Below are 27,578 nucleotides of genomic sequence, written 5' to 3'. Positions count from 1 at the left end.
TTTTAGGGACTGGGTCTCTGATGTCTAAAAACAGGCTGTGTAAACCCCACACCCTGAAGCATGGGGCCGTGCTACCATCTGGGAGTCGGGGTGAAGGGTGTTCCAGCATCGTTGACTTCCTCCTTCTGTGTTTCTGGGTTTGAGATTCTTTTCACAAGTGTCAGGATCAAGGGGACCGAGATTGAAAATGGGCTTTTGCTCGCCCGGAAAAGGAAGCCTCCAGCCACAGGGCAGTGTAGGTGGAAGCCAGTCCTTCCTGTCGCGCAGACCCAAACCCTGAGTCAGGTTTGGTTGCCGTGGTGATGCACAAGCACATAAAACCAAAACCTTGTTTTCCCTAAATGTCTGTTATCCAAAAATAAATCGTTCAGGGTTTGTGTGTTTCTATTCGTACGTGTGCAAGCACATGTATGTAACAGGCGTGTGAAAAGCTAGAGAACAACCTTGAGCATCACTCCTCTGGTGTCTTGTCTACTTTCTAGTGTGTGCATGTGTGGCAGAGTTTACCGTGTAGGCTGGACTGGCTGGACGGCAGATCCCGAGGGACAGGATCCACCTGCCTCCACCTCCCGGCTCTGAGGTTACAAGCACACCCCCACCAAGCCAGGCTTTTTATGCAGGGTTTATAGCTCAAACCCTACAAAACAAGTACGTTACTAACAGATGTATCTCCCCAGCCAATCCAGGTTTTTCTAGCCACCTAAAGCCCCGCCAACAAGAGCTAACTCTTGATGGCCCCTTCCCTGCTTCCCTGCGACTCTTAAGTGCAGCCTGACCAGCTGCTTCTTTGTCACCGAGGACACCAGGGCCTGGCCGGCACTCGACCAGCCCCTCATCCTGCTCTGTACCCCCGCCCCAGCCAGCTAGCCATGCCCTCAGCCCCCTCTCCCCAGTTTACCCAAGTGTGTCGTGATTCACCTCCACGTCACTGCCACTGCCCAGTTGGTACCAGTGCCAGCAGTGGGTAAGTTAATAAAGGAGGCTGCTGTGGCTCCTTGCGTGGGCAGCAGCCACAGATGGATGCAGGTGGCGGCGCCGCTCTCGAAGTGTGTCTGTGTAGGCCCCCGGGGCCTCGCCTGTACTCTTCCTTTTTAAACTGCGCTGTTCTGCATGAGGACTTCACTCACATCACAGGAGAGGATGCCTGTGCTCGGAGCTAAAAGCAGCAAATCCGTTCCCCAGCCAGCATGCTCGTGGAATCCTGTGTGGGTCCCCCCACCGGGCCCCCCTCAGCATCCCTCTGTCTTGCACACCACCAAATTCCAATTGCCTCCATGCCTGGACCCACAGGGACCCTTTAGGCACTTCATCCCCGACCCATGAGAAGACCACAGAAGCAAAGGCTACTGGGCAAGGCCTAGAGCTGTTCTGGTCAGTGTGTGAAGTGAAAAGGTTTCCACGGCCGCCTGAACACTGGTACTTTCTCTGCATCACGGTGGTTTGACACGTTGGTTCTCTTCACAGAGTCTAATTCTGAAAGAGCCAATTTGACTAGTCCCAGGATGGCTGGATATCACACTGTGACCTATAGGGCCCTGCTGGAGAACACTGCCAGGCTGGAGAACACTGCCAGGCTGGAGAACCTGTCAAAAGAGTGTGCAGGGTCAGCGCCCACTTCCCGCCTCCAGCTTCCGTTCTTGCTAAGTGTTCAGTGGCAGGAAAGGGAAGGAAGGGAGGGCTGCTGTGGGTGAAGAGGGCCAGTCAGCACACATTTCAACAAAGTGGGGCTCAACAAGAGACAGACACAAAGGAGGCAGGGCACGCTGTTCTGTGAATAGAAAAGTGAACCCCAGCTTTATTTAACAGTGGGGTTCAGCGAGACTCAGCCGATAGGGTCTGTACACCCAGGTTCCTTCTTGTGCAGTCTTGTGTGACATTGTGAGAAATGATCATGTGATTGAGGCTTGTGTTTGTTTTAAACCTCTAACTGATTTTGTTCCATTTCTGTATTCTGTTTTCATATTTTAATCATCATTATCATTGCTGTTCTGTTTTGTTTTCCGTTGCCATCCCCTTAAAAGTCGATTTATGTACCACACGCCTTGGCATTCAGGAGAGCCTACTCGTCAAAGGTAGTGTCTCGTTCCCACTGGCTGGTCCTCGTTGCATGCCTGTCTGTGATTAACCACTTGGACCGCCCTGCTGGGCCCTGCAGCCACGTCCTCACTAACTGTCACACGTGCATGCAGCTGTCACCGTCAAACCTTCTTCCGTTGTGTCACAGAAAGAGGAGGAGACAGTCACTCTTCCCTTGGCCGGAGTGCATGTCATCGTGGGTCAGGGCAGAGCTGCCCCTGCGGGTCTGGGTAGCCCAGCAAGGGGTGGTCATCACCTCCACTCTGAACCATCAGGGCACTGGGATGCTGGGATGCTCCTTACAGACCACCTTCCGCCTGCTCACTTGACCTACTACTATCATTGAGGAGAGATGATAAGTCTGGACCCAGGTTGAATGTAGACGTCTCCCTCACAGACAAGAAGGTCTCTTGGTATTTTAGAGGAAATAAGGAGGGTCTCACAAAAGACGACAATCCCCCACTCACGCTTCTCAGTGGCTGCCCAGTGTGTCCTGTCACTGAATGCTTGGGAGTGTGGTGGACCATGTGTACAGGTTCCTGGGACATCCGTCACTGTCTACATGGGACTTGTCCAGGGGCCTCCTCCAAGTTCACAGGCTCCACCCCAGCTACCCTGCCCGGTCATTTCCATCCTTAGTCTCCATGACAACCGCTGCCTCTGCACACCCAAGAATTCACTGCCACTGTTCCTTTTACAACTGTGTTAGTCTGGATTCACTGAGATGTCAGATGGAGGCATCCATGTCCTCTCCCCTGCAGATGTTAGCTACTTAGACCCTGTGAGCCCTCTCACCTGGAGAAAGTAACCCCAAACAAGGGGGAGAAAGAGCACCCACTTTCCAGACCTTGTCTTGTTCCTGTCTGCCTCAGAAATAGGAGGCCTAGGGGAACATTTTACTGTGGTGTTTTTGTTTTTATTATCACAGTGCCTTAAAACAACCAGACACACCAAGTAGTGGTGTCTCACGCCTTTGATCCCAGCACTCAGGAGACAGAGGCAGCGGTCCTCTGTGAGTTCGAGGCCAGCCTGGTCTACAGAGTGAGTTCCAGGACAGGAACCAAAACTACACAGAGAAACCCTGTCTTTAAAAAAAACAAAAACAAAAACAAACAAATAAACACAAACCACACACACGCTTATATGGCAATGACGACCTCAGTGCCAAAGGGGTGTGTCTGTCTGAGGTTTAATCTGCTAACACTCATTCCACATTAAGCCTCTTGTCCCTGTCACAGAGGCGAAGTGTCTCACGTTGAGGTCTCTAGCCTCGCCTCAGGAGAGGGCGTCTGCACCTGCCATGCCCCGCTGGCCGTCAGGGAGCAGCTCCCACATAGGGGACAGTCCCCATACCCTTGCCAGCTTGCCGCCCAAACCAGCCTCCACCTGCATGCCGCCGGCTCAGGAGCTCTCTCTCGCCCTCTCTAGCCCAGAACCTACACAGAGGAGGAGCTGAGTGCCAAGCTGACCCGGCGTGTGCAGAAGGCAGCCCGGAGGCAGGCCAAGCAGGAGGAGCTGAAGCGATTGCACAGAGCCCAGGTACACACCGGCTGGGGGGCACCACATGGGGCAGAAGTGAGGCGGCATCATCCCGTGCCCCCACGGGGCCCCATCTACAACCCAGGTACACACCGGCTGGGGGGCACCACATGGGGCAGAAGTGAGGCGGCATCATCCCGTGCCCCCACGGGGCCCCATCTACAACCCAGGTACACACCGGCCGGGGGGCACCACATGGGGTGGAAGTGAAGTGGCATCATCCGGTGCCCCCCACAGGGCCTCATCTACATCAAGGAAGGTGTAGACACCAGGGCAGAAGCAGAGACGGCATTCATGGCTTCCAAGACGACAACCTCCAAGTACTCCAGCTTCATGCTCTACAGAGGCCCCGTCTCTGAGTTTCCTGGAAGCCTTAGTCTAGAGTGGATGTAGAATTGGCAAGTTCACTTGTAACCGAAGTGTCAGGGGTCAGTCTGCGACTTTACAGGGAAAGCTCAAAAGGACCTCTGGTTGTCAGTTTCCATCCTCAGGCTTCACAGCCTAAACCAGTGGCTCTCAACCTTGGGGTCATGACCTCTTCATAAGGGTAGCCTAAGACCATCGGAAAACAGATATTTACAGTATGATTCATAACAGTAGAGAAATTACAGTTATGACGTAACAGTGAAATAATGTTATGGTTGGGAGTCACCACATGAGGCGCTGTCTTAAAGGGTCGCAGCATTAGGAAGGTTCAGAACCACTGTCCTAGACTGTTCTAGACTCTTCTAACTTATCGAAACGGGACTTCTAATCACTCCATCCAGTGTTTTAAGTCTTCTTACTGTAAAGGTTTAATGAAACCATTTTGAAATGCTTTTGAACTATTCCGGGGAAAGGTAGCAAGCCCCAGGACCCAGCTGCATGCACTGGCACACCGCACTGACTGTAATGCCCCTTTCAGTGTCTTAACAATGCTTCTCTTTCTCCCGCCGTGGGTCTGCGGCTTGGTTCTCCTCCTGGGAACGGGAGGTGAGGAAAGGCTGGGAGCTTACGCTCTGTCTCTCGGTAGATCATCCAGCGGCAACTGGAGCAGGTGGAGGAGAAGCAGAGGCAGCTGGAGGAGAGGGGTGTCGCCGTGGAGAAGGCTCTGCGAGGAGAAGCAGGTACTGTCTCGCCTCCTCTGTGAGGAGGCTTGTTCTCAAGGAGAGAGCCTACCTTCCTTCCGGGGCTGAGCCAGTTGGGCGTCACGTCTTCTGGAATTCAGCTCCTTCTCTATCAGGGTTTTCTGAGTTCTTGACATCATCAAGGTCCAGTGCTTACCTATGTTCGGGCAGCCCAGACACCCAGGCCTGCTCCCCAGCCCATTTCTCAGCTTGCTGTTGCCCTGCAGAACAAAATCCCAGGCCCTGTCACCTGTTGGTGGCAAGCCCTGGCTTTCCTCTTCCTCTCCCTCCTCTTCCTCCTTCTCCCTACCATTTTCTCTAAAAGAAACTATCAGGGAATGAGAGAGATTGTCCCTCAAGGAACCATCACAGAACTGCACTGAACAGGCCTCAGCCTGCTATCCCAAGTCCTCCTCCTGTCCTTGATTCCCTGGGCTCCCTCCAGCCTAAGCTGCACAGCCACAGAGCCTGCATCCTCGCCTGTGTGGGGTTTCTGGCTGCCCTTGCACTCCAGTTTCCCTGGGTGAGCCCAGGCTTGTGTCCACCAAAGGCCGGTCACTAAGAGCGGTGTCGCAGAGATTTGGGCCTGTGATAAGCTCTTGTGGCATAGGCATGGGAAGCTGTTACAAGGGCTATGTGGTTGGAGCCTGCCTGGCTTGGCACAGGTGGGTACAGAGAAGATGAGGTATCTGAGCTGTCCCTGGGTCCAAGGTCAGCCCAGCCTCAGGCATGGAATGACTGACCTCTGCTTCCCCAAGATCCAGTCCCTGGATGGGGACCCTCTTATCTGGCCTACGGGTTCAGCATTCATTCTGTGAGGCGACGTAGAAGGAAGGGCAGGGCCTCTTGTTTTTTCCTTCTAGACACAGGAAAGCAAGCTGGTACACCTCCTGGGCAGGCAAGCTAAAGAACCAGCAGGAGGTCAGGCAGGGCCAGCCATTGCCTCATAGACCACGTGGTCTAGCCTCGGGTGTGGGCCTGGTGTCAGCCATCCAATTTGTAACTGGAGTTCCCAATTGAGGAGTCAGGGCTGGCACAGAAGCAAACCTTCCTTCAGATGACCCTCAGGTGAAGACGTGTGTCAGCTCAGTGATGACCCTCAGGTGAAGATGTGTCCTGAGAGAGAAGGAGGAGGATGGGGCTGTTTTGGGGTTTGTGCCTCACCGGATGCTGGACCTAACGCTTGAAGCCCATGCTACTAAAGGGAGTCCAAAAGCTTAAGTCACGTTGTATCCAGCAAGTTAAGAAGACTGGTTCCCACGTCAAGCAGTGAAGAAGAGATTCACCCACACATTTTCTTGGCTTCCCAATGAGCCTGTGTCTCCGCCAGCCTGCAGGCTTCCCCTGCCGCACTTCCTCTGACTGATCTCCTCAGTGCGGCCTGAGCACTGGCGTGGGTTAGCCCTCCCTCTGGAGATCCCTGGCTACAGAGCTGTAAAGCCCTGTCCTCTCCACTACTCTCTCCATGCACAAAAGTCCCGAAGGGGACCTGCAGCGTGCCTCTCACCTTTCTCCACATTACTTCAACTGAGGGGCAGCCATGTCCCTCAACAGTAGCTGGCAATCCTGTCTAGGTGCATGAGCTCATGTTCATAGTTTCCCAAAAGCGCGCTGGTTCTCCCCACTCACAGGGTTCAGAGGCTCAGGGAGATAGCCGGTTCGGTTGAAGGTTTCTGGAAAGTGCTTAAGGTTCCAGTCAGCTGGAGTCTGTTCCTCTTCCTCACCACTTCTGTAAAAACTGTCATTCCTGTTGCCACCAGTGGGCCAGAAAACGATACCATTATAAATGGACGGAGAGGCCAGAAAACGATACCATTATAAATGGATGGAGAGGCCAGAAAACGATACCATTATAAATGGACGGAGAGGCCAGAAAACGATACCATTATAAATGGACGGAGAGGCCGGAAAACGATACCATTATAAATGGACGGAGAGGCCGGAAAACGATACCATTATAGATGGACGGAGAGGCCGGAAAATGATACCATTATAAATGGACGGAGAGGCCGGAAAATGATGCCATTATAGATGGACGGAGAGGCCAGAGACATGGCTCAGCATGTGAGATCACATACTGCTCTTACAGAGGACCAGAGTTCGGTTCCCAGCACCCACCCACCAGTCAGCTCACAACAGTCTGTAACTCCAGCTCCAGGGGAGCTGTCTCTCTCCTCTGGACTCCACAGACATAGGTATTCACATTTACACACACACACACACACACACACACACACACACACACACACCCCAAATTTCTTCTAACTTAGTTGTTTTCAACCTGCTTTGGCAGGAGAGCCCATTGTACACAATGGATAGTTGAGGCCTAAAACCCAAAAAAATTATTTTCAGTGTCTTTTAAAAATTGGAAAACCACGCACACACAAACTGGAAAGCCCATGTCCCAGTGAGAACTGCAGACATCCGGAAGCCTCAGTTTCTCCTCAAGCGGTGCTGAGGGCACCCCCGCAGGAACATGTGGTTGCTCTAAATAGAGCCTTTTCTTTTTAGCGGCTCACCAGGAAACCCACGGTGTCTGCAGATATGATGGATGCTCACAGACAGAGCAGTTGGCTCACTGACAACAATTCATATTCTTTATACAACAAAACCAAGCACAGGGGCTGGAGAGATGGCTCAGCACTTCAGAGTGCGTGGTGGCCTTGCAGGGGACCTGAGTTTTGTTCCCAGCACCCATGACGGCTCACAGCCATCTGTAACTTCAGTCCCAGGGGATCCAACACCCTCCGCAGACACCAGGCATGCATGTGGTACAAGTACATGCAGGCAAAACACCCATACACATAAAATCAAAATAAGTCTTTAAAAAGATTATAAACAAGAAGCTCCCAAACATAAAGAGAAACCCCAAATGTGCTACTATATGCTGGCGTGATATGTCAGCCGTCTGAAGGACTGTACCAGCAGTGTGCTCTGAAGTCATCATCTTCTAAGCCTTCTCTCAGATCCCTGTACATCAGTACATGATCTCTGTCATTGCCAGCGGGACTTGAATTACCTTCTTACTAATATATTTATGAGAAGTGCAAAATTCTTGGACACGAAGCAAAAGAATCTTAGACCTGAGAGCCCACAAAAGCAGCCTTACTGGAGGTCTCGAGTGTGTCAAAAGTGGTCATGTGAAGTACTTGAGCATGGTGTGCACTGGTCTTCAAAAGTTCAGAGTCACTGTGGACCCCTGGAACCTCTCTTGAAGAGCCCTAGGGCTCAACAGACGTGTTCTAGTCCAGCTCCTGACTATAAGCAGATCTTTGCACAACCCCCTGGACCAGAAGGTGAAACTGCCTCCGAACGTACACATCCGCCTGTGATGCATTTGTATTTCCAAATACATTCTTTTCCTTTTCTGACACTTAACACTCCATGCCCAGGGCTGGTCTAGTGTCAGTTCCCAGTGGCCTTGTCCCTTCCTGGCAGAGAGCGCCTTGGAGGCTGAACGTACATGGTACCAGCACCTTTCTCTTGTTTCTCATCCCATTCCACTTGGCCTTCTCACTTACGGCTTCTAGCAGCACAACTCAACTCCCTCCCTGAGCTCTAGCAAGCTGGCCAGAACCTGCCGTCCTGTGTCATGTGGTGGTCTCAAGCCTCCATTGCTGTCAAAGGGGTCCCTCTTTGTTAGCCAGGATGCCCTTCATAGAAGAGATCTGGTCTGGAGTTGCCATCAGGTAACCTGTATTTGTCAAAGACTTCTGTATATACAGGCTGCACGGATTGGCTCCAGAGCCCTGGAGACCAGGGCAAGGCTGAGACTTGTGGGCTTCTTGTCCTGGAATCTGAGGGGAGCGTCTCTGTTTCTAGAACTCTGACTCAAGCTTAGAACCACTGGACTAGCTTGAACACGAGCTGGAAAGCCGCTGGAGGGAACTCAGCTTTCAGACATATTCATCCTTAAAAGAGAAGGTTGTGGTTGCTGGGATCAGCATCCAGATTGTGAAGTTAGAGAAAGACAGACATTTTGGTGTGCTCCGGGCCCCTTTATGATTCTGGGCCCTAGAAACTGCCAGCTCGGGACCCACCTGCCGCCAGTCCCCTCTTCGCACCATAGGCACATTAAGACAAGACACTGCTGGACAGCTCCAGGAGCTGGAAAGCCAGAAAGGCCTGTGGCCAGCAGCCTCGGCATCTAGGGTGGAAGTTCTGCCAATGTCCCAGCTCATTTCTTACCTTGAAATAAAAGGCTCTCCAAAGATGGGGGCCTTCATCTCAAGCCCATTCAGCGAAGGAAAGCATGCTCACCACTAATGGAGTCACTTGCAAGTTCCTTGGTTTCCAGAGCTTTCTTTTTTCTCCCTTAACATCCACATCTTGAAAGCCTTAGCTTGGAGCCTTTAATATTCAGAAACTAAGTAAGAACAGCCCCTGGTCTGCCCTTAAAACTTTCTTAAATCACGGGTAACGTTGCCTTCCAGCACGGTTGGCGGTCACAGTAAAGCCAAGCCCCATCCTTGCTGAGTCGAGGTGCGAACAGGAATCTCCCTGATGTTGGCCAGCAACTCCATTCATAGTGGTGATTGGTTCACACACACACACACACACACACACACACACACACAGTACCACGAGATGCAGAGATGGCCTGTGTGTGTGCATGCCATGCTTTCCAGACATGCACGCTTTGCCAGCTGCTCCACTGGGCTCTCATGTTTTCTATGTGTCATGCGTTTGATAGCTTTTGGGTCGGGGTGGCAGCAGGGTCATCTTATCCAATAACTCTGTCTTCACCACTTCCTTGTTGTAGACTATTGGGGAGAGTCTAATTACAGTGGCCTCATCGACTTGCACCTGGGTGGTATGTATAGCGTCATCCACTGCTGGCACTAACCCCGAGACGCCCTTCCCTCTTGTTCTCCATCCCAGTCCTTGCTCACAACAGTGAGAAAAAAAACAGCCTGATAACCAAATGGCAAAGCACAAACCCTTTTCCAGGCTCAGTGTCAGAACACTTGCCTAGAGTGCGCCAGAAGCCCTGGGCTCCAACCTCGGCACAACCGAAAAGCAGCAGCGGCTGTCAGGTCCTTTCTTCCGTGTGTGCCACGGAGGGAGATTTAGGATGGCTCCTGCTGCTTGATGTTTTTCTAAATTTTTATCTAAAACAAACAAAACCTACGCCCCCTGCTCCACCCGCCCTGCATCTGCACCCCAGTCCCCTTCGTGTTCTGCTGCTGCTGGGCAGCGGCTCGTTCACACGCAAGTCCAGACTTCCATCCTGAATCTCAGCCCTTACCGTGTGCAGGTTTCACATCCTCTGGGATGCTCACCGCCCGCGGCACTTACAGTGCAAGCGTGGGAGCAGGAGTCAGCGAGAGAGCGCTTGCCTAGCACGCCTAGGAGTCCGTCCGCAGCAGCTAGAGATGAAATATGTTTTAAAAATTGTAAAATAATGAACTCAGCTTCCATCCTTTTCGCTTGGGAGTGTCACGTAGTCAGTCCCTAGAGCACGAGAAAGGCTGGAGTACGCCGTCTCTGCCCAGAGTCACAAGACTTAGCACTTAGTTCCGTCCATAATGTCCCTTCCTCCCCATGCCCTGAGGCTCACTTTGCATTGATCCACTGATCACTTGGGACTTACTAGACATGCGGATTCTCAGACAGCAGCCCACACCTTCTGAGTCAGAAACTCCACAGAGGAGGCCTGCGTGCCTAGTCTTACAGACTTCCCAGCTGATTCTGATGCCTCTAAAGCAGGGGAGCCCTGGCCACGTGGGGCTGAGTATTTGCTGTCCTCCTGAACAAAGCTCAGCAGAGAAATGGCCGGTCTGGAATCATGCTTCTAGACTCTGAGCTGCTGTGTTTCCAGAAGAGCGAGTGTCCAGCCCCGAGTTGTCTGGTGTAGCAGGGCAGTGGCGGCTCTCCTCTTCCTGGTCAGGTGTTCTGATCTCTTCACCTGCCCCCGGGGCCTCCGTGCCTCCTGAAAACAGAACTGCAGGGGAAGATAAATTTTCCCCCCCTTCCCCATGAGAGAGACACTTTCTGGCCTACTCATTTAAAAGCCATAGTCAAGCCATCAACATGGCTTCTCGGGCATAGGTGTCTGTTTCCAAGCCGGACAACCTGGGTTCAATTCCCAAGACCCATGGTGCAAAAGAACCAGCTCTGACAAGTTGTCCTCTGGCATCCACACCCTTGCCATGACATACATGTCCTTCAACAACACACACAAACAAAATAAATGCATTGTTTTTAAAAGTCAGGCCAAGCTAAGTTTAGTGGCGCACACCTTTAATCCCAGAACTCAAGAGGCAGAGGCAGGTAGAGCTCTATGAGTTAAAAGCCAGCCTGGTCTACATGATGAGTTCCAGGCTGCCATAGCTACATAGTGAGACCCTGTGTGCAGTAGGTCATGCCTGCAGTCTTAGCAGTGGGAAGCCTAAGGCAGGAGGATTGACAGGAGTTTGAAATTAGCCTAAACTAATATGAGACTGTCTCAAAAAAAAAAAAAAATCCCCAAAACAAAAATATATAGAAATAAAAACCAGAGCTGGGAGATGAATCAGTCATCTCAGTCAATGCCTGTCATGTGAGCATGAGAACTTGACTTCCATTCCCCAGTACCCACATTTAAAAAAAAAAAAAAAAAAAAAAAGCCAGGCATACAGGCATGGTGATTGATGTACACTCGTAATCCCAGTGCTCGAGAAGCAGAGACAGAAGGGTTCCTGTAGCTGGCTGTCCAGCTAGTCTGAGCTCCAGGTTCAGTAAAAGACCCTGTCTCAGAAACTCAGGTGGTGGGCCGGTCCTTGGTTGAAGGTACTTGCTGCTGAGCCTGATGCTGTGGGTTAAGTGTCCGAACCCACGTGATAGAAAGAACCAACTCCTGCAAGTTGTCCACTTTTGCCGTGGCATGTTCATACCACCTCACACAGTAAATTAATTAATATAATAACAACAGGCTGCAGAGATGGCACACTGGATTAGAGCGCTTGCTGCTCATCCAGAGGACCCGGGTTCAATTCCAGCATCCATGAAAGGCATCTCACAACCACCTGTGGCTCCAGCTGTAGGGGATCTGACACTCTCTTCTGGCCTCCGTGGGCACCTGTACACGTATGCACAGACAGGCACACGTACACATAAATAAAAGTAAATAAAATTTTAAAAAGAAAAATAAATGTAATAATAAAAACATCATTTAAATAATGTGGTCAGTGACTGAGGAAAACAGCTCCTGCCGACCTCTTTCCTCCACACTCCCACAGTCACCTACACGTATACCACACACACACAAGTGAGTAAAATAAAAGCCAGGCCTGGGGGTGTACATGTGTACACATATGCAACATGTACACAAACGTGAGTAAAGTGAACCCAGAGCCAGGTAGGGTACTTGTTCAGCACGTGCCCAGAAGGTAGGACCCTGGGCTCCTGTGTAGGGGGCAGGAGTCGGCCTCTGCTCGCTTTGTCCCTAGTCTTATACGTCCAGGAGTCTACTTGGCCACAGGCCCCTTTCAGTGTCTCCAGCTTCTGGGGTTTTGGGGGGCTCCCACCCATGGTCATTGATGCTGAAAAAGGGCTGACGCTTGCACCCCAGTTAACAGACCCCGTCTTGTCTAATACCCGTCTCCCTTCCTCGCCTACTCCTAACAGTTCCCTAAGGAATGTCCGTGTCGGTTCTGAGGTCATCTCCACATGTGAAAACATAACTTACGTTCAGGACATTGTGGAGGGAGTGGTCCAGACCCACTTCCCGCCACATAACCCACCCCTCCTGCTTGAGAGACTGGCTTTTGCAGCAGAGACTGTCTGTGTTATGTCTTGAATGTTGTCCTTAACCCACTACTGCTCAGGTAAGGAAATGCAGTGGACCGTTGTCTGTGGCCCCAGACCCCGAGCTCTAACCCTGGATTTAGTGTGCCAGGGGATTCTGGGGTGAAACGGAATGAGCAGAAAAAAGACTCTTTAAACCCCTCTCACCGAGTCAGACACCGTCTGCCTGTGCTCCCCATTCCAGACCCTCATTGCTTCTCGTCAACCATTCTGATTTGCCCACGGCACCGGCCCCTCGTGGCTTCTGCTCACATGTAGGCAGACACTACTGCCCAATGAAGGACGATGCACTCCTCTCTGGAGAGAGGCACTTGTGTGCTCCAGCAAAGAGCAAGGGTCACCAGGCCCTCTCCAGAGAGGAAGACATAGGTGCCACAATTGACCCTATTCAGAGTCTGCTGGGGTTTTCTCTTCAGGCACATGCTTTAATATTCATTATTTGAGAAGTAATTGACCTTTTGAAGTCTGGGTCTTGAAGTAGATAGAGAAGCTGGCTGGCCCTTTACCTCTGCTTCCCTAAAAGGCCACACAGAAATGTCATTTGGGGACCACAGCATCAGGCTTACTGGAAACAGCTTTGAGCAGCATTTGGAGTGTTGGGAACTCCGTTCCTCACCTGAGACTTCCAGACCCGGATTCCTGCCCTGTGCTGGACCTGCTCACCACAGTACCTCACTGGAGTCCATCGTAGCTCTTAGCCTGCCACATAAAGGCTCTTTGCCAGGCACACAGGTTATCCCAGCACTCAAAAGGCAGAAGCGGGGCAATTGCAAATTAAAGCCCCACCTGAACTAAAAAGAGACTTTGGGTTTTTGTTTCTTTATGTTTGTTTGTTTTTGTTTTTGTTTTTTTGTTTTTTGTTTTTTGTTTTTTTTTTGAGACAGGGTTTCTCTGTGTAGTTTTGGTGCCTGTCCTGGATCTCACTCTGTAGACCAGGCTGGCCTCGAACTCACAGAGATCCGCCTGGCTCTGCCTCCCGAGTGCTGGGATTAAAGGCGTGCACCACCGCCGCCCGGCTGTTTGTTTGTTCTCTAAGCCAATTTTGGGGTTGGGAATATGGCTCAGAGGCCCAGAGTCCAATGCACAATGCCAAATGAAAAAGAAAAGGTCTCTTATAGCCAAAGAAGTATAACAATTGACTTCCTTGACTAGCTGGACCTTGTAATTTGAAAAGAAGTCGTTAATGTGAGCCCGAGAGGAAGGGTCCTCACATGCAGAGCCCTTCCTGTCTTCCCCTGGACATGTTACAGGCGCAGCACAGCCCACCGGGTCTTGTTGCACTAGAGCAAGGGGACTGGAAATCTAGAGACAACCAAGTCTTCTGAAAAGCATAGATTAAAAATACACGTGAGCCAGGTGTGCTGGCGCAGGCCTTTAATCCCAGCTGTCAGGAGGCAGATGCAGGCAGATCTCCGTGTGTTCGAGGCTAGTCTGGTCTACAGAGCGAGTTCCAAGACAGCCAGAGCTACCTAGAGAAATCCTGTCTCAGGAAAACAAAACCAAAAGCACATGTGTAACTTCTTATATTATAGACTCTTACTTGTCAGTCTGTCTCAGGGGGAAATGAAAGACTTAGAAATGTGTCATGAGATCTGGAAAGATCCTGTGGTCACCAGTGAGTTGGAGAGAGATCTGCTAAGACCTGTTGGTCCCCTCCTAAGTGACTTTCTCCCATGTATTCCCTTTCATTGGACATTGATAGGTTCCTGCCTTTCTGGTCAAGCTGAACATTTAGCCTGGCTCAGTTTTTACTTGATACTTTGAAGTGTGTGTGTGTGTGTGTGTGTGTGTGTGTGTGTGTGTGTGTGTGAACTCGGGTGCACACACACACCCGTGGATCTCAATTCTCACGTGTGTTTATGCACCTCACCAGCAGTTCTCCAGTCCAGAGGTTCATTCTGCACTGAGCTCTTTAGCACAAGGCGTCTCCCGGCCTGTCACGTGCATGTCACCTGTGCCTGCATGCCAGCAGCCTCACCCTGGCTGATGCTTACACACTGAAGCATGGCATCAGCCACCTGGATCCCTGACCAGGGCCTCGGGGCTCATAATTGCAGTGGTTGGGGAGGAACCCCAGCTTGCCCTGCAAAGCCTTGCTTATGCATGGTGCTGGAAGGCATTGGTACTGACCAAATAGACCTGAGGTTGGGGAGTAAGAACAGTTGAGCATAATCTCAGTCAACAAAGATTTTACCAGTTTTATACAAGACGGAATTGAACATAAACAAGAACCATTCTTCGTACACCAAGAAATTCTTCACTCCTAGGAAGATGTTACTCAGTGCAGACCACTGGCATCAAGGCCCTGAGTTCTATCCCCAGCAACAAGAATAAAAAGAGGCCAGGCACATGCCTGTAATGCCAGAGCTTTGGAGTTTAAGGCCAACCTGGGCTACATAAGACCCTGTCTTGAAAGAGGGGAGAGAGAAAAGGAGGCTGGAGATGTAAGTCAGTTGTTAGGATGCTTGCCTGGCATGCACAGAACTCTGGGTTTGGTCCCCAGCTCTGCATGAATAGATTGTGGTGACGCAGTGCGCCCACAATCTCAGCACTTGGGAGGTGGAAGCGGAAAGATCAAAAGTTCAGGATCGTTCTTGGCTGCATAGTAAGCTCCACATGAGACTCTCCTTGGATAATCAATTAAGTAGGCATTGAGTCCATGCTGGGTCGCTTGGCGGTAAATATATCACATTGCTTTGAAACAAGTGAGTAGCCAGAATAGGCAGCAGCTGCACAGAGCAGGCTGGAGTCCTGGTGACGAAGCGCAGCTGAGAAAGAAGCATACTTCTCGCTGTCTCTGACACCTTCAGAGGCCACCAGAAGTGTCTCGTGGTACAGAGAGGGCTCCCTGGAAGCTTAGCTGGAAAGGAGTACTCTATCCCTGGGCATCTTTGACTTTGTGGATGAAAGTTGCTGCAGTACATCTGGAAGGGAAGGTGTGGAGCCACGCCTACCCTACAGAAGGACCGTGATTGACATCGGCAGGCTGCTTATTTAGACTGCACACTCTCACTTGGACAGTGCTTGGCTCATAAAAAGCCCCTTTTCCTCACAGTATCTCTGGACAGTATGGAGCTGGTGTGTCTGAAATGTGACAGGCTGGGACTTTGGGGTCTGACTGTCAAGGGCTCTCCAGTTTTAAGCCTATGGTAGTGCTCCTTTGTCTCGGGCACAGGAGCCTAGGGGATGTCCAAGATGGATAGAGAGGTGAGGCCTGCCCCCCAGATTTTCTCTCAGCTCCAAACCAGCTTCCTGATGATCCCTTTCTTTTTGTCCAATCAGGAATGCTTTCCTGCCAAGGAAGGGAGGGGAGGCACATCTATAATCCCAGCACTCAGGAGGCAGAGACAGGTGGATCTCTTGAGTTCGAGGCCAGCCTGGTCTACCCGAGTGAGTTCCAGGACAGCCAGGGCTACACAGAGAAACCCTGTCACAAAAAGAGAGAGAGACAGAGAGACAGACAGAGAGAGAGGGGGGGGGCGGGAGAAAAGAAAGAAAAATGCTTTCCTGCTTTGGATTTTAAAGAAAATAGGGTAAATAGTAACCAGCACAGTGCTAGGCACAGGAGAGGTACTTCATAGATATTTCTTTGGAGTTTTGTTTCATTTGTTTTGAGAGAAGTTGTCATGTAGCCCAGGCTGGCCTCATGCTCACTGTGTAGTCAAGGATGCCCTTAACTTTTGATCCTCCTGCCTGTACCTCCAGGTGTTGAGTTACTGTGTGCCGCCATGTCCAGATGGTCATTTCTCCTGTGAATCATTCTCAGTCATTCTTGCCCTTAAAATAAGCCCATGGTCCTTTTAGGTATGTCTAGTTCCTTCTGGTATTAGCAGCGTTGTAGAAGGGGAGTTAGTTAAATGTAGCCAGGCAGGACTGAGTGGCTGGATTGGAGATGGGGAGCCTTACGCCATCTCCCCTGACAGCCCGTGCTGCCCCTGAGGGGTCCCAGCTATGAGTAGACCAGATCTCTGTCTGAGCTTCTCCATGATGAGCACTTCCTTTCATGTAAAGGCAACACTAGCCCGTTCTCTGTCTCAGCCTTGCACTGAGAGCTCTCAGTATTTTGAGCAGTAAAAGGACTAAAGTGTATTTCATCTAAGTGTCATTGAGCGCCTAAGCTCAGTGTCTTGCAGGTTGGCAGCTCAGTGGTGGAGCACTTGCCTAGCATGCTTGAGGCCCTAGGCTCATCCCCAGCACCACAGAAAAAGGCGGGGAGGAGAGAAAAGATCCAGCAAACCAAGACATCTGTTTCTCACATGTCCATAAACAGCCAAAAAAAAAAAAGCTATCAAAACCATTGCCCCTGTGCTTTGCCCGCACGCTCCGTTCAGAGTCTGATTTGGTATGGAATTCCCCATTGATTAGTTCTTCTGTTCCATTTCTTCTTTTTAAAATAGAACCTAGTAGGTGGTTTTTTTGCTTTGTTTTATTTTTTCTAATTATGAGTGATAGGTATTCATCATGGACATGTTGGAGGCTACAAACCAAGTCATGTGGATCAGACCCATCTGAACACATCCTTCCGTTCGCCTGTTGTTATGGCAATCACTTTTTCTCCTTTGTTTTAAATACCTGCTTCACCCGATGCTTTCTAATTTTATTTTTTAACTTCTGTTCTCAATATTGTTATCTCATTATACGAGGAATGTGATCAAGATAAAAGAACCTAGGATCTATTGTGTGATGTCCAGAAACTAGTGTTTATATTTAGGTCTGTGTATGTATTTTTTTTTTTTGGTGTGTGTGTGTGTGTGTGTGTGTGTGTGTGTGTGTGTGTGTGTGTGTAGATTTTCTGTGTCTTGGCAGTCAGTCCCAAATAACCACACACAGAGAGAATTATTATTAATTATAAATGCTCGGCCTATAGCTTTGGCTTTTCTCCAGCCAGCTCTTACAACTTAAATTAACCTATTTCTATTCATCTGTGTGCTGCCCCAAGGCTCATATACTTCATCTATGAACTCCCCATGTTGTTTCTTCAGCTTGAGACTCCTCAGACTCTGCCCTTCTTCTTCCCAGCATTCTCTCTGTCCTGAAAATCCTGCCTAGCTATCAGCCAGTCACTTTTTTTTATCAATGAGTGCAACACATTTTCACAGTGTACAGAAGGATTATTCCACAGCGTGTGTGTGTGTGTGTGTGTGTGTGTGTGTGTGTGTGTGTGCAGGCACCTGCCTGATTTGGGATGTGCATTGCTTACATAGTGTGTCACTGTCCCTTGCTAAGGAGCATGGATGCCACTACACCATTCTAGCAACATCGCTACCTACTGGTGTCATTAGAGTCCCAGGAAGCAGCAGAGAGAGTTGATGGGATACTCACGGGATTCATCCAGGTATCTGAGCTGCACAGACTTTATGCTTCGCAGCCAAGCAGGCTTGAGTAGGTTAGCTATGTCAGAGCACGTGCTTGGAAAAGACATGGGCATTAGCTCCTCATGGCCGCACCTGTTGAAATGGGGTAAAAGCACTTCACACACTCTGTCTGTGCCTTTGGTGTGGAGGTTGTACCCAAGTACCAGGTTTACTGTGCACAAAGTGCATAGTAGGACAAGGCTTGAAAGGAAAAAGCAATTGTGGTCCCTACATTTATCCCACTGCAGTATAGAATGGCCAGTCCAGCGGGAGCTTGATGTTTCAGCCTGAGCCCTGTTATCATCGTGGCCACCTCCCTCCCAGTTCTCCCGGGGCCTGAAGGCCTTACCTTCCTGGGGCTTCCTGTGTCCTTGTGTGCTCCTGTGGTTCTGTGATGGTCCCTTGATCAGCTCCTCTCCCTCTTCTTTGGTGCTCAGGTCTCCCCAGGGTCTGTAGACGCCTCTGCACACCGTCTCCTCTCGGTTGCCCATCACCATTCTAACAGTAGCGTTGCTGAGTCGTGGACTGCCCTGTCAGCTCACCCCCTTTCGGTCTCACAATCCACAGTGTGACACCGTCCCTCAGCTGTGGGAGAACCAAAAGAAAAGGTGGTGGTTGGTTTTCCCTAGCCCATGGGAGGGATGCTCCAGGCAATTAGAGGTCATTTCTGGGTGTTCATAGTTCCACCCTAACTCCGCTGGTTCAGAATGCAAAGCAGTGTATCTCCAGCCCTGCAGGACCATGACTAGGGTAAGATGTCGATTGTGCAGACTCAGTTCCTTTCTGTGGTGCCCCTTAGAGTTATGGAAAAGCTAGCTGAACCTCTTCAAGCACACGTGCCCGTGGTGACATCTGAATCCGTTTTATGTAGATTTTGTTGGTCACCTCAGTCACCTCCTGCACACCCAGAAGCAGCGTTGGCTGCATATTTACAGTCTGTTGAATGGAGGGAGGCAGGTCTACCCAAGGCTTGTGGGTGCTCCTTAGGAAGGAGCCCAGGGCCACCATGACAATGTTCCGATGTCCCTACACGCCCTCACCAGCCACTGCTGCCTGCAGCCCGGGCCCGCTCTTGTTCGATTTCTGTGCTTGAACAAAGGACTTAATTCATTCGTAGACTTTGTTTCCCTGTTTCTGCTTCTCCATTCTTGTGGATTTTTTTTCCTTTTCTTCCTGTTGTTCCTTTCTCACCTTTTCTGTTTTTGTCCTCTGCTTGTTTTTATTTCACCCTCTCCCGGTCCCTCTCCACCTCCAAACTCCTCCTCTCCCTCCCTCTTCCTCTTTTTGTCTCTCTCTGTCTCCTCTTCCTTGTTTGGTCCTTTTGAAGTTGAGCCCAGTGGCGGGACTCCACGGCGTAGACCTCTCTCCTTCTGCCCTTGCTGTGTCCAGGAAGGTAACGTAACCTCGCCCACTCATCCCCACTGCCTCTGAGGGGCCGCAGCCACCGTAGTCCAACAGGGAGCCAAGCCCAGCAGTTGCTCCTCTCTCTGACTTCAGAATGTCATGAGTATGTGGCAGTTTCTTACAAGGCACAGTATCCCTTTGACTATCTAAGGGAGGATGGGGACCAAGGGAAGCCATAGAGCCTGCGGGTTCCAGCGTCTGCAGGCTGCAGTTCTCCTGTGGCTCTGCCTACCATTGGTGCTTGGGGTCGTGGGGCCGTGGGGCCGTGGGGCCGGTAAGCTCAAGGCCAGCATCCAGAGGGCCAGGAACGGGGCGGGAACCCCCTGTGGCAGCAGTTTGTATTGGCAGAGTCAAGGAATACTGTCCTTACAAAGACTGGTCTACACAAAAGCCCCCCCCCCCCCCCCCGAGTTTTGTTGTTTTCCTCCAGAGCAACCACTAAAAACAAACTTCTCTACCTTGTGTCGTGCTGAGTGTGTCTTGTTTTGTTTTAAGTTTGTCTGATTTGAAGTCTGTTGTGGTGATAAGATTGTCATTGGCAAGGCATGTGGGCAGGGGAAGGGGAGTGTGGCCATGACTAACCCCTGCTAACCTCTTCTCTGCTCTCCATGGTTCTCACATCTGACCACCTACCCCACCACATCCCCTTGCTCATTGGCTATGACTGAGCTCCAACATGGCTCATGAGTAATGTCCCAGTGTCTCCCCGCCCGCCCCCCCCTGTGGAATTTGGGGTCTTTACATACTGGGAGGTGGGAAGGAGGGACGGACTTGCCACTCTGGACAGCTTGCATGCCTCAGGGCTTCATCTCCATGGCCACATGGGCACACTGTGCAGAGACGCTCCGGAAGGAATGCATGGAACTGGGCTCTAGGCTGCTTTAAAGCCAAAGACCCAAGTCTATTGGAGCGGGGAAGGAGAGCTTGGGCCCCCAGACCTGCAGACAGGCTCGACAGGCCGGGATGGAGGTGTCTATCTTTGAGAGTAGAGCTCAGGGCCAGGACCCCCCACATCAGGAGCAAGGGTGCATGTGTGCTTGGCACGGTCTGATACTAACCCTTGCGTGCGTCAGTTCTGTCTCTGAAGTGTGGTCACTGGCTAAAGGCTTAGACTTAGGCCTGACATGTGTCCAGCATGGAGTGAAAGAGCTTGGCCTTTGACTAGCGTGAAAGAGTCGGGAAGAAGCCGGCTATGACACAAGATCAGCACCTACCTGAGGATGCTATCCATATTCTTGTGCTAGGGCACTGCTCAGGGCTGGACCATCCAACCAAGTTAGTGGAGGCACTTAGAGGGTTCCAGTCTGACACCTCTTAACTTGAGGTCTGTGAATGAACTTCGGGAAGCCCTTGGAACACCCTGAATTCTGTATAAAATTACTGGATGTTGGGATGGGAGTGTAGCTCAGTGGTGGGGTATGGCCTAGCACATATGAGGTTCTGTGTTCCATCCCCAGCACTCAACAATTAATACTAAAGGTTTATGTCCACGTGGGCAAAGAGCCACTGATACAGTGTGTTTCCAAGGCAAGGTCACATGAGCAGCTCTGTACACTAAACAGAGGACTTTGTTATTTCCTGGGTGGTTTGATTCCTTAGGGAGTCCTTCCTCCATGCTCCTGCTGCATTTAAGCCTTGGGGGGGTGACTACTCCTGAAGGAGACTCAGTGTCAGTCAGATGTTGATTCAGGACAGCTCAAGTCAGCAGGTGGCCAGAGTAGGAACAGCTGCCCTCCTCAGCTCTGGGGTCTGCTGGTGACAGCCACCCTTGTGCTTCGAGTCTACCGCGCAGATTTTGCTGCAGTGTTTGTTGGGCAGCATGCTAAGAAGGGCTATGTGAGGGCAGGGGATGTAGCACAGTGGTAGAGCACTCGCCCGGTGTGTCTAGGTGAATGCACAACGAAACAAAGAAGTGGTATCTTCCCAGTCAGATTAGGAAGCAGAGGTGAAGTGTCCCGGGCCCCTGAAAGAGCCAGCTGCCTAGGAAGAAACAGCATTAAAAGAAAGTAACTGAAGAGCAAGGTGTAGAACGAGGCATGGTTGGCGCACGTCCCTGCAATCTCAGAATGTGCGAGGATGGAGACAGGATGATCAGGAGTTCGAGACCAGCTTGGGTTATATGAAACCTATCTTAAAGGCCAGGTGTAGTTTGTAAATATTCTACTTCTCCTGTTTATTAGACTTTTCCTCCAAAGAGACCTCGTAGGGAGGAGAGAGCAAGTCATTTCATACGCATGCACGCACACCTGTGTCACTGAACAGAGGAGTGTTAAGCTTGTCGGAAGGAATAGCACCTAGAACAAAGCCTGAGCAGGACTGATGGAAAGTCTAGGTCTGTCAGGCCCTGGGGTGGACACGATGCAGTGGCCTGTCGTTCTGTCCCCTTCTCCCCGTCAGGGCTGTAGGCAAACTTTGGACCTGGCTTGGGACTGTTCCAGCAGCATCTTGCTTGGCTCTTTGCACATTTGCCCCAGTGTGACAATCCTTCTGGGCTGGGCAAACAGAGACCGTCCCCTTGTCTGACCCTCGGTCTCTCACACAGGCATGGGCAAAAAGGATGACCCCAAGCTGATGCAGGAGTGGTTCAAGCTGGTGCAGGAGAAAAACGCCATGGTGCGCTACGAGTCGGAGCTGATGATTTTGTGAGTAAACTGAGCTTTAAGAACCAGCTACAGGGGGTGCCAGCATTTGGTGCATCCCAGCAGGCACAGCTGACCTGGCTTGGCAGGGTGAGACAGTAGGTCCCCAAGTCACTGTTGCTGTCTCCGTCTCAGTGCCCGGGAGCTGGAGCTGGAAGACCGCCAGAGCCGGCTGCAGCAGGAGTTACGGGAGCGTATGGCCGTGGAAGGTAAGTGTGGAGGGCACGCGAGTGGGAAGGTGAAATGGGCCACTCTCCCAGGCCACACGCCTGATGCCTTCAGCCACTCGGCAGATCACCTGAAGACCGAGGAGGAGCTGTCCGAGGAGAAGAAGATCCTGAACGAGATGCTGGAGGTGGTGGAGCAGAGAGACTCGCTGGTGGTCCTGCTGGAAGAGCAGCGGTTACGGGAGAAAGAGGAGGACAAGGACCTGGAGGCCGCCATGCTGTGCAAGGGCTTCAGCCTGGACTGGTCCTGAGCCTGGCTACCGTGTTCGTTGATTGGCACTCACCTGACCCGGCTGCGTTCTCCCAAACCACCGGATCCAGGTTCAGAAGAGGCCTGGCATCCCTGGAAGGCCGCACACAGACACCTGTGCTGTGTGGGGGGGAAACCCCAGGTGAGGGTTATCATCCGAGGTGACTCCATCACCTGGGAAAGGCCACGCCCGGACTTCCCATTCAGGAGGGAGGAGATGGGTGTGTTTGAGGTGTGCCCCGCGGGAAAACTCCTGCGGGTCCCTGAGGGCTTGCTGCCTGGCCCCTCTCCCTTCCTTCTGCTGGTAAGAGAAGGAAGTGGCTCCTCTTCAGAACCACAGCCACCACAGAGCACCTGCAGAGCAGAGCAGCCATTGTCCTCATGCTCCCCGAAGCACCACCAAAGAAAGTCCAGCAGCATCTACGGAAAGGGCTGTGGATGGAGATCAGCAGGGAGTGACACCCATGGGGGTGATGCCTACCCTGCCATTGCAGGGGAAGCCAGACAGTAGGCAGGTTCATTATGCAAGTTAGGAGGGCGCAGGAGGGGTCTGTCCCCAGCCCCACCACACACTGGATTCCCAGTGGCCAAGTGCCCCAGGCCTCTCGCATGGGCTGTGGCCTGAGGCCCATGGATTGCTGTGTTTTGCTTTTAGTTCACAACCATTTTGACACTGGAAAGTATTGACTTTGGGAGAGAGCTGAGGGAAGCCCTACATGCCAACCTCCCCTCCCCCCACTGACAGGCAGGCGCCATCCCTGGTCAGCACCCACATCAGTACAGGGGATGGCCCCCCCTGGCATTTTCCTGTGTTTGCACATTGAGACAAGACTGACAACCTGGCCAGACACTCGGCCACTTCGGACCCTTTTTGTCAATTAACTTATTTTTATAATACTTGAAAGTAAGCAACTTCATTTTTATACCTTTACTAAAGACACTGATTGCCTGTCACCTGTGTGTAGGAGTGACTGGGAGGTCTTTGTATATCCCATGCAGCCTGATGCAAAGCTGACCTGATTCTTGTTACATGCATCTATTTATTAGCCTTCTTAATAGTGTTACTGACCTGGTCGGCACCAGGGAGCAGCTCAAAGCCCTGTGGGCCCTTGCTCACAGCTTTTCTGTCCCCTCCTCCACCCAGCACCCTATCCCTGCTGGCACTGGACTTCTACAAGAGAACTGCCTTTCTATGAGGATGCATTTCGGCACCAGGTGGCCAGGCCTGAAGACAGACAGGCTGCTGTGGGCTCTATTATTCGGATCGTGGCACTGTGGAACCCACTTTGTCCAGTTTTGCTGCCCAGGTTTTACCTCCTGTACATACGTTAACGGTTGAGGGTAGCCCCTCCTCACTCTTGCTGGGACCAAGTCGAGTGTGACCTTGTCCTCGGACTGGCAGATGACAGTGCCCTGGTCCAGCTAGACTGCAGTGTGTGTGCTGGTCTCCCCTCAACACACTGGCCACTCCAGTCTCCCTGCCTGTACTAGGATCTTCTTGGCCTGGCAAGAGCCAATAAGCACCATGTAACCAGCTCCATAAGCCAAGCCGTTCATTTCTCGTGGTTCACCCAGAGACCGGTGATGGGGGCCAGGGTGCTTCTCCTTCAAAACAGCAGCACATGGACCAGTGCAGTGATGCCACACCAGTCTGGAAAAGGGCCTGCCAGCTGGGCCTGGTGGGAGGGGCTGGTGCAGAAAACGAGTCCTCTCTGGCAGCCTTCAAGGCTCCTAAGGACGACACAGCCAAGGGCCCACACTCACCCTGGACTTCCTGTGGGAACCACAGTGTGCCTCAACTTGAACATCCATCTAACTCCAGAGGAGCAAGCCGCTAGCTCACTCTTCACCTGTGCAGAAGCTGCCATCCCTCCTGTGGAAATACAGATGTGCTGCTAGCAACCACCACAGCGCTGATGTCATCACCTCCTGGTCTCTGCCACGGCAGTACTGCTATCTTTATTCTCTGTCTGAAACGGGGAGAGGAGGATGTTCTGGATTCCAGTGTTCAACCACAATCTGCCAATCAGACTGGACTTTGAACAGGACCTTTATGGCCTGTGTGGCCTTCTCCTTAACCCTGTCCGCCTCCCCGGTGCCAGCGGCAATCCCGGGAAGGCCAGCCCTGTCATTCCTGCTAACCCAGAAGAAGGAAACCATTTCCAGAGTGACTTCAAGAAGGACCCAGGGGCACACTGCGCCTCCAGTGGCCTCACAGAGCACCAGGTGTTCCCTCCCACCTCTGTCCTGGTCAGCCAGGACCTTGTTGATCTTTCCAAAGCACACGCTGCTTCCTGCAGTCACCAGAAGGGGGGCAGAAATCCACCAGCCTGGGAGACATCCCCCAGCTCTCCAGCCGTGACAGCATGAGGACGTGGGGTTTTCGTAGAGCACTTTTTTTCTGGCTCCCAGTTTTTAACCACTAGTTTGCAGTTGATTTCAGTGGTCCGGGGACATGTGTTCTCCACCTCTGGAAATGCATGCAGGTCTAGTCAGATGTTCTTCCCAGGGACTATGTCTTCACGTGAAGGCAGGGAAGAGAGGGATATATACACACTTCATACATGCATAAGATGCTAGAGCGCATTTGAGTAAGCTAAGTACAGTCAGTGCATTGAGGCACCAGGCTCTGCCCCTGAAGGGCAAGCAGAAGGTAGCCCCCTGCTCCCCAATAAGAGCCGGGCCAGAACCCCAGGTTCTAACCCAGCTCAGTTGATATCTTTGGGCATTTCCCCCCAGCAGCCATCCTTAAGATAATTTTGACCAGCAACTGTAGACTTTAAAAGCTAAGACATTTTTCACTGGGACAGGAGAGGAAACGAGTTGAACCAGGAGCAACAAGTATCAGGGCCTGGAATATAGCCCAGTGGTAGAATGTGTGCTTAGCATGCATAAGGCCCACGGTTCAATCCCCAGTACCACATTAAAAAAAAAAAAAAAAAGCTTTTTTTGAGAGATGGTAACATGACCCACAGAGGAAATGGTCTGTTTTATGCGCAATAAAGTTTTTTAAAAAAGAAATAAAGACTATTTCTGAAGCCCTTTTTTCTTCTCGGCATTGAGCCAAGACACAGTTCCTTAACTCTACGCCAATCATTTGGCCAGCTTATAGGTGAGTGTATACAGACAGGGTTGCTCAAAGAATATGGCTTTTCATTTGGTTTGTGATTCTGAGCCCTCTGTGTTATTCTGACTCAGCCACCAGCAGCTAGCACTTAAGAAATTCTCTGCAGCACCCTGCTTAATAAGAAGCGCTGAGGGGCTGGAGAGGTGGCTCAGAGGTTAAGAGCACTGGCTGCTGGTTGCTCTTCCAAAGGTCCTGAGTTCAATTCCCAGCAACCACATGATGGCTCACAACCATCTATAATGAGATCTGGTGCCCTCTTCTGGCCTGCAGGCATACATGCAGACGGAACACTGTATACATAATAAATAAATACATCTTTAAAAAAAAATAAATAAGAAGCGCTGAGTAATGCCAAGGAAGCCGGAGCCAGCCCCTTAGGACTGCTGTTACAGCAGGGCACGGTGGCACAGGCCTTTATCCCAGCACTCGGAGGCAGAGGTAGGTGGAGCTCTGTGAGCCTGGGCTACAGAGCAAGTTCGAGGACTACTCAGAGAGAGTCTTAAAAAAAAAAAAAAAAAAGACTAGTGTTGCTAAAATTCTTAAGGTTCCAATGTCAACCTAAGGCAGGATTCTACCAAAGTTACTGTGGGAAAGCAATGTGTTCATTGAGCTTCATTACAGAACTTAGGTTACTTATGGGGGGGGATGCCCCCTCCCAAAAAAACCCAAAACACTGCACCTGGAAAGCCTCCACCCAGCAGAGGGGAGGACTTCCTTGTAGCCACCTAGATGGAGTTCCCCTTCCCTAGACCCCCCCACCTGTGTAGCTAGTCCCTCCCCCGGGCTACATGCAGGTAAGACAGTTGTGTACAAAGGTCTAGTAAGCAAGAACTAGGTACCCAGGTGAGGGTCATGTGACTCTTCCTAACCGTCCAAGAGGGCATGACCCATCAACAAACCTAGCTGGGAGGAGCTTTTGCAAGGGGGTGAGACTGAACTCTGCAAGATGGCAGTTACCAGAGGACAGTCACAATGGCTGGGTTACCAGTTATTTCAGAGAGAAGGCTGCTGCCCAGGGCCTGTGTATAATGGGAGGTGAAAAGAAGAGGAATAAGGACAGCCAGCTCAGGAGGGACATACCCCAGACTCCAACTCAAGAGGGACATACTGCCACCCCAGACTCCAGCTCAGGAGGGACATACTGCCACCCCAGACTCCAGCTCAGGAGGGACATACTGCCACCCCAGACTCCAGCTCAGGAGGGACATACTGCCACCCCAGACTCCAGCTCAGGAGAGACATACTGCCACCCCAGACTCCAGCTCAGGAGGGACATACTGCCACCCCAGACTCCAGCTCAGGAGGGACATATTGCCACCCCAGACTCCAGCTCAGGAAGGACATACTGTGACCCCAGACTCCAGCTCAGGAGGGACATACTCCCAAGGAAAGGGAGAGCATGGCTTTTTCTCTGTTGAAAGGAGAACCAGAGCTTCGTGGGCACCTGGGTCCAGCCATCTTTTTTACCCCAGAGGCTTTTACATAATAAGATTGAGAAACAGGTGGGACATGGCCACACTTTACAACAACCCCAGGTGGCAGGAAATGGTAGTTTTAGGCAGGCAGCCAGCCAGAAAGATGTTCCTCTCAAGAAACCGCCATTCCGCCAGCACAACTGACTCCTGTCAGAAGAGGGGAGAGGAGAGCAGATCTCTGCTGTGGGATGGGCTGTATGTCAAATTGTTCTGATTGGTCAATAAATAAAACACTGATTGGCCAATGGCCAGGCAGGAAGTATAGGCATGACTAACAGAGAGGAGAACAGAGAAAACAGGAAGGCGGAGGGAGTCACTGCCAGCCGCCACCATGACAAACAGCATGTGAAGATGCCGGTAAGCCACGAGTCACATGGCAAGCTATAGATTTATGGAAATGGATTAATTTAAACTATAAGAACAGTTAGCAAGAAGCCCTGCCATGGCCATACAGTTTGTAAGCAATATAAGTCTCTGTGTTTACTTGGTTGGGTCTGAGTGGCTGTGGGACTGGCGAGTGACAGAGATTTGTCCTGACTGTGGGCCAGGCAGGAAAACTCTAGCTACAAATGGCGCCCAACGTGTTGGCAAGA

The 27,578-nt window shown here is 51.3% G+C and overlaps 1 protein-coding gene across 1 annotated transcript in view; it reads left to right on the top strand.

The window, feature by feature from the left end:
- Mical3 (microtubule associated monooxygenase, calponin and LIM domain containing 3) overlaps positions 1-25,586 on the top strand; it is a 116,087-nt gene extending 90,501 nt beyond the window's left edge. Inside the window, exons 27-31 of the mRNA XM_059258518.1 lie at positions 3,505-3,615; positions 4,628-4,721; positions 21,810-21,909; positions 22,042-22,115; positions 22,200-25,586. Coding sequence (XP_059114501.1) covers positions 3,505-3,615; positions 4,628-4,721; positions 21,810-21,909; positions 22,042-22,115; positions 22,200-22,384 — 564 coding nt within the window. The 3' untranslated portion in view covers positions 22,385-25,586. The remainder of the gene's footprint in view (positions 1-3,504; positions 3,616-4,627; positions 4,722-21,809; positions 21,910-22,041; positions 22,116-22,199) is intronic.
- Positions 25,587-27,578: the final 1,992 nt, after the last annotated feature.

The sequence above is a fragment of the Peromyscus eremicus genome, chromosome 3 (genome assembly GCF_949786415.1).
Source record: "Peromyscus eremicus chromosome 3, PerEre_H2_v1, whole genome shotgun sequence".
NCBI lineage: Eukaryota > Metazoa > Chordata > Mammalia > Rodentia > Cricetidae > Peromyscus > Peromyscus eremicus.
This window is presented reverse-complemented; position numbering and strand designations above follow the sequence as displayed.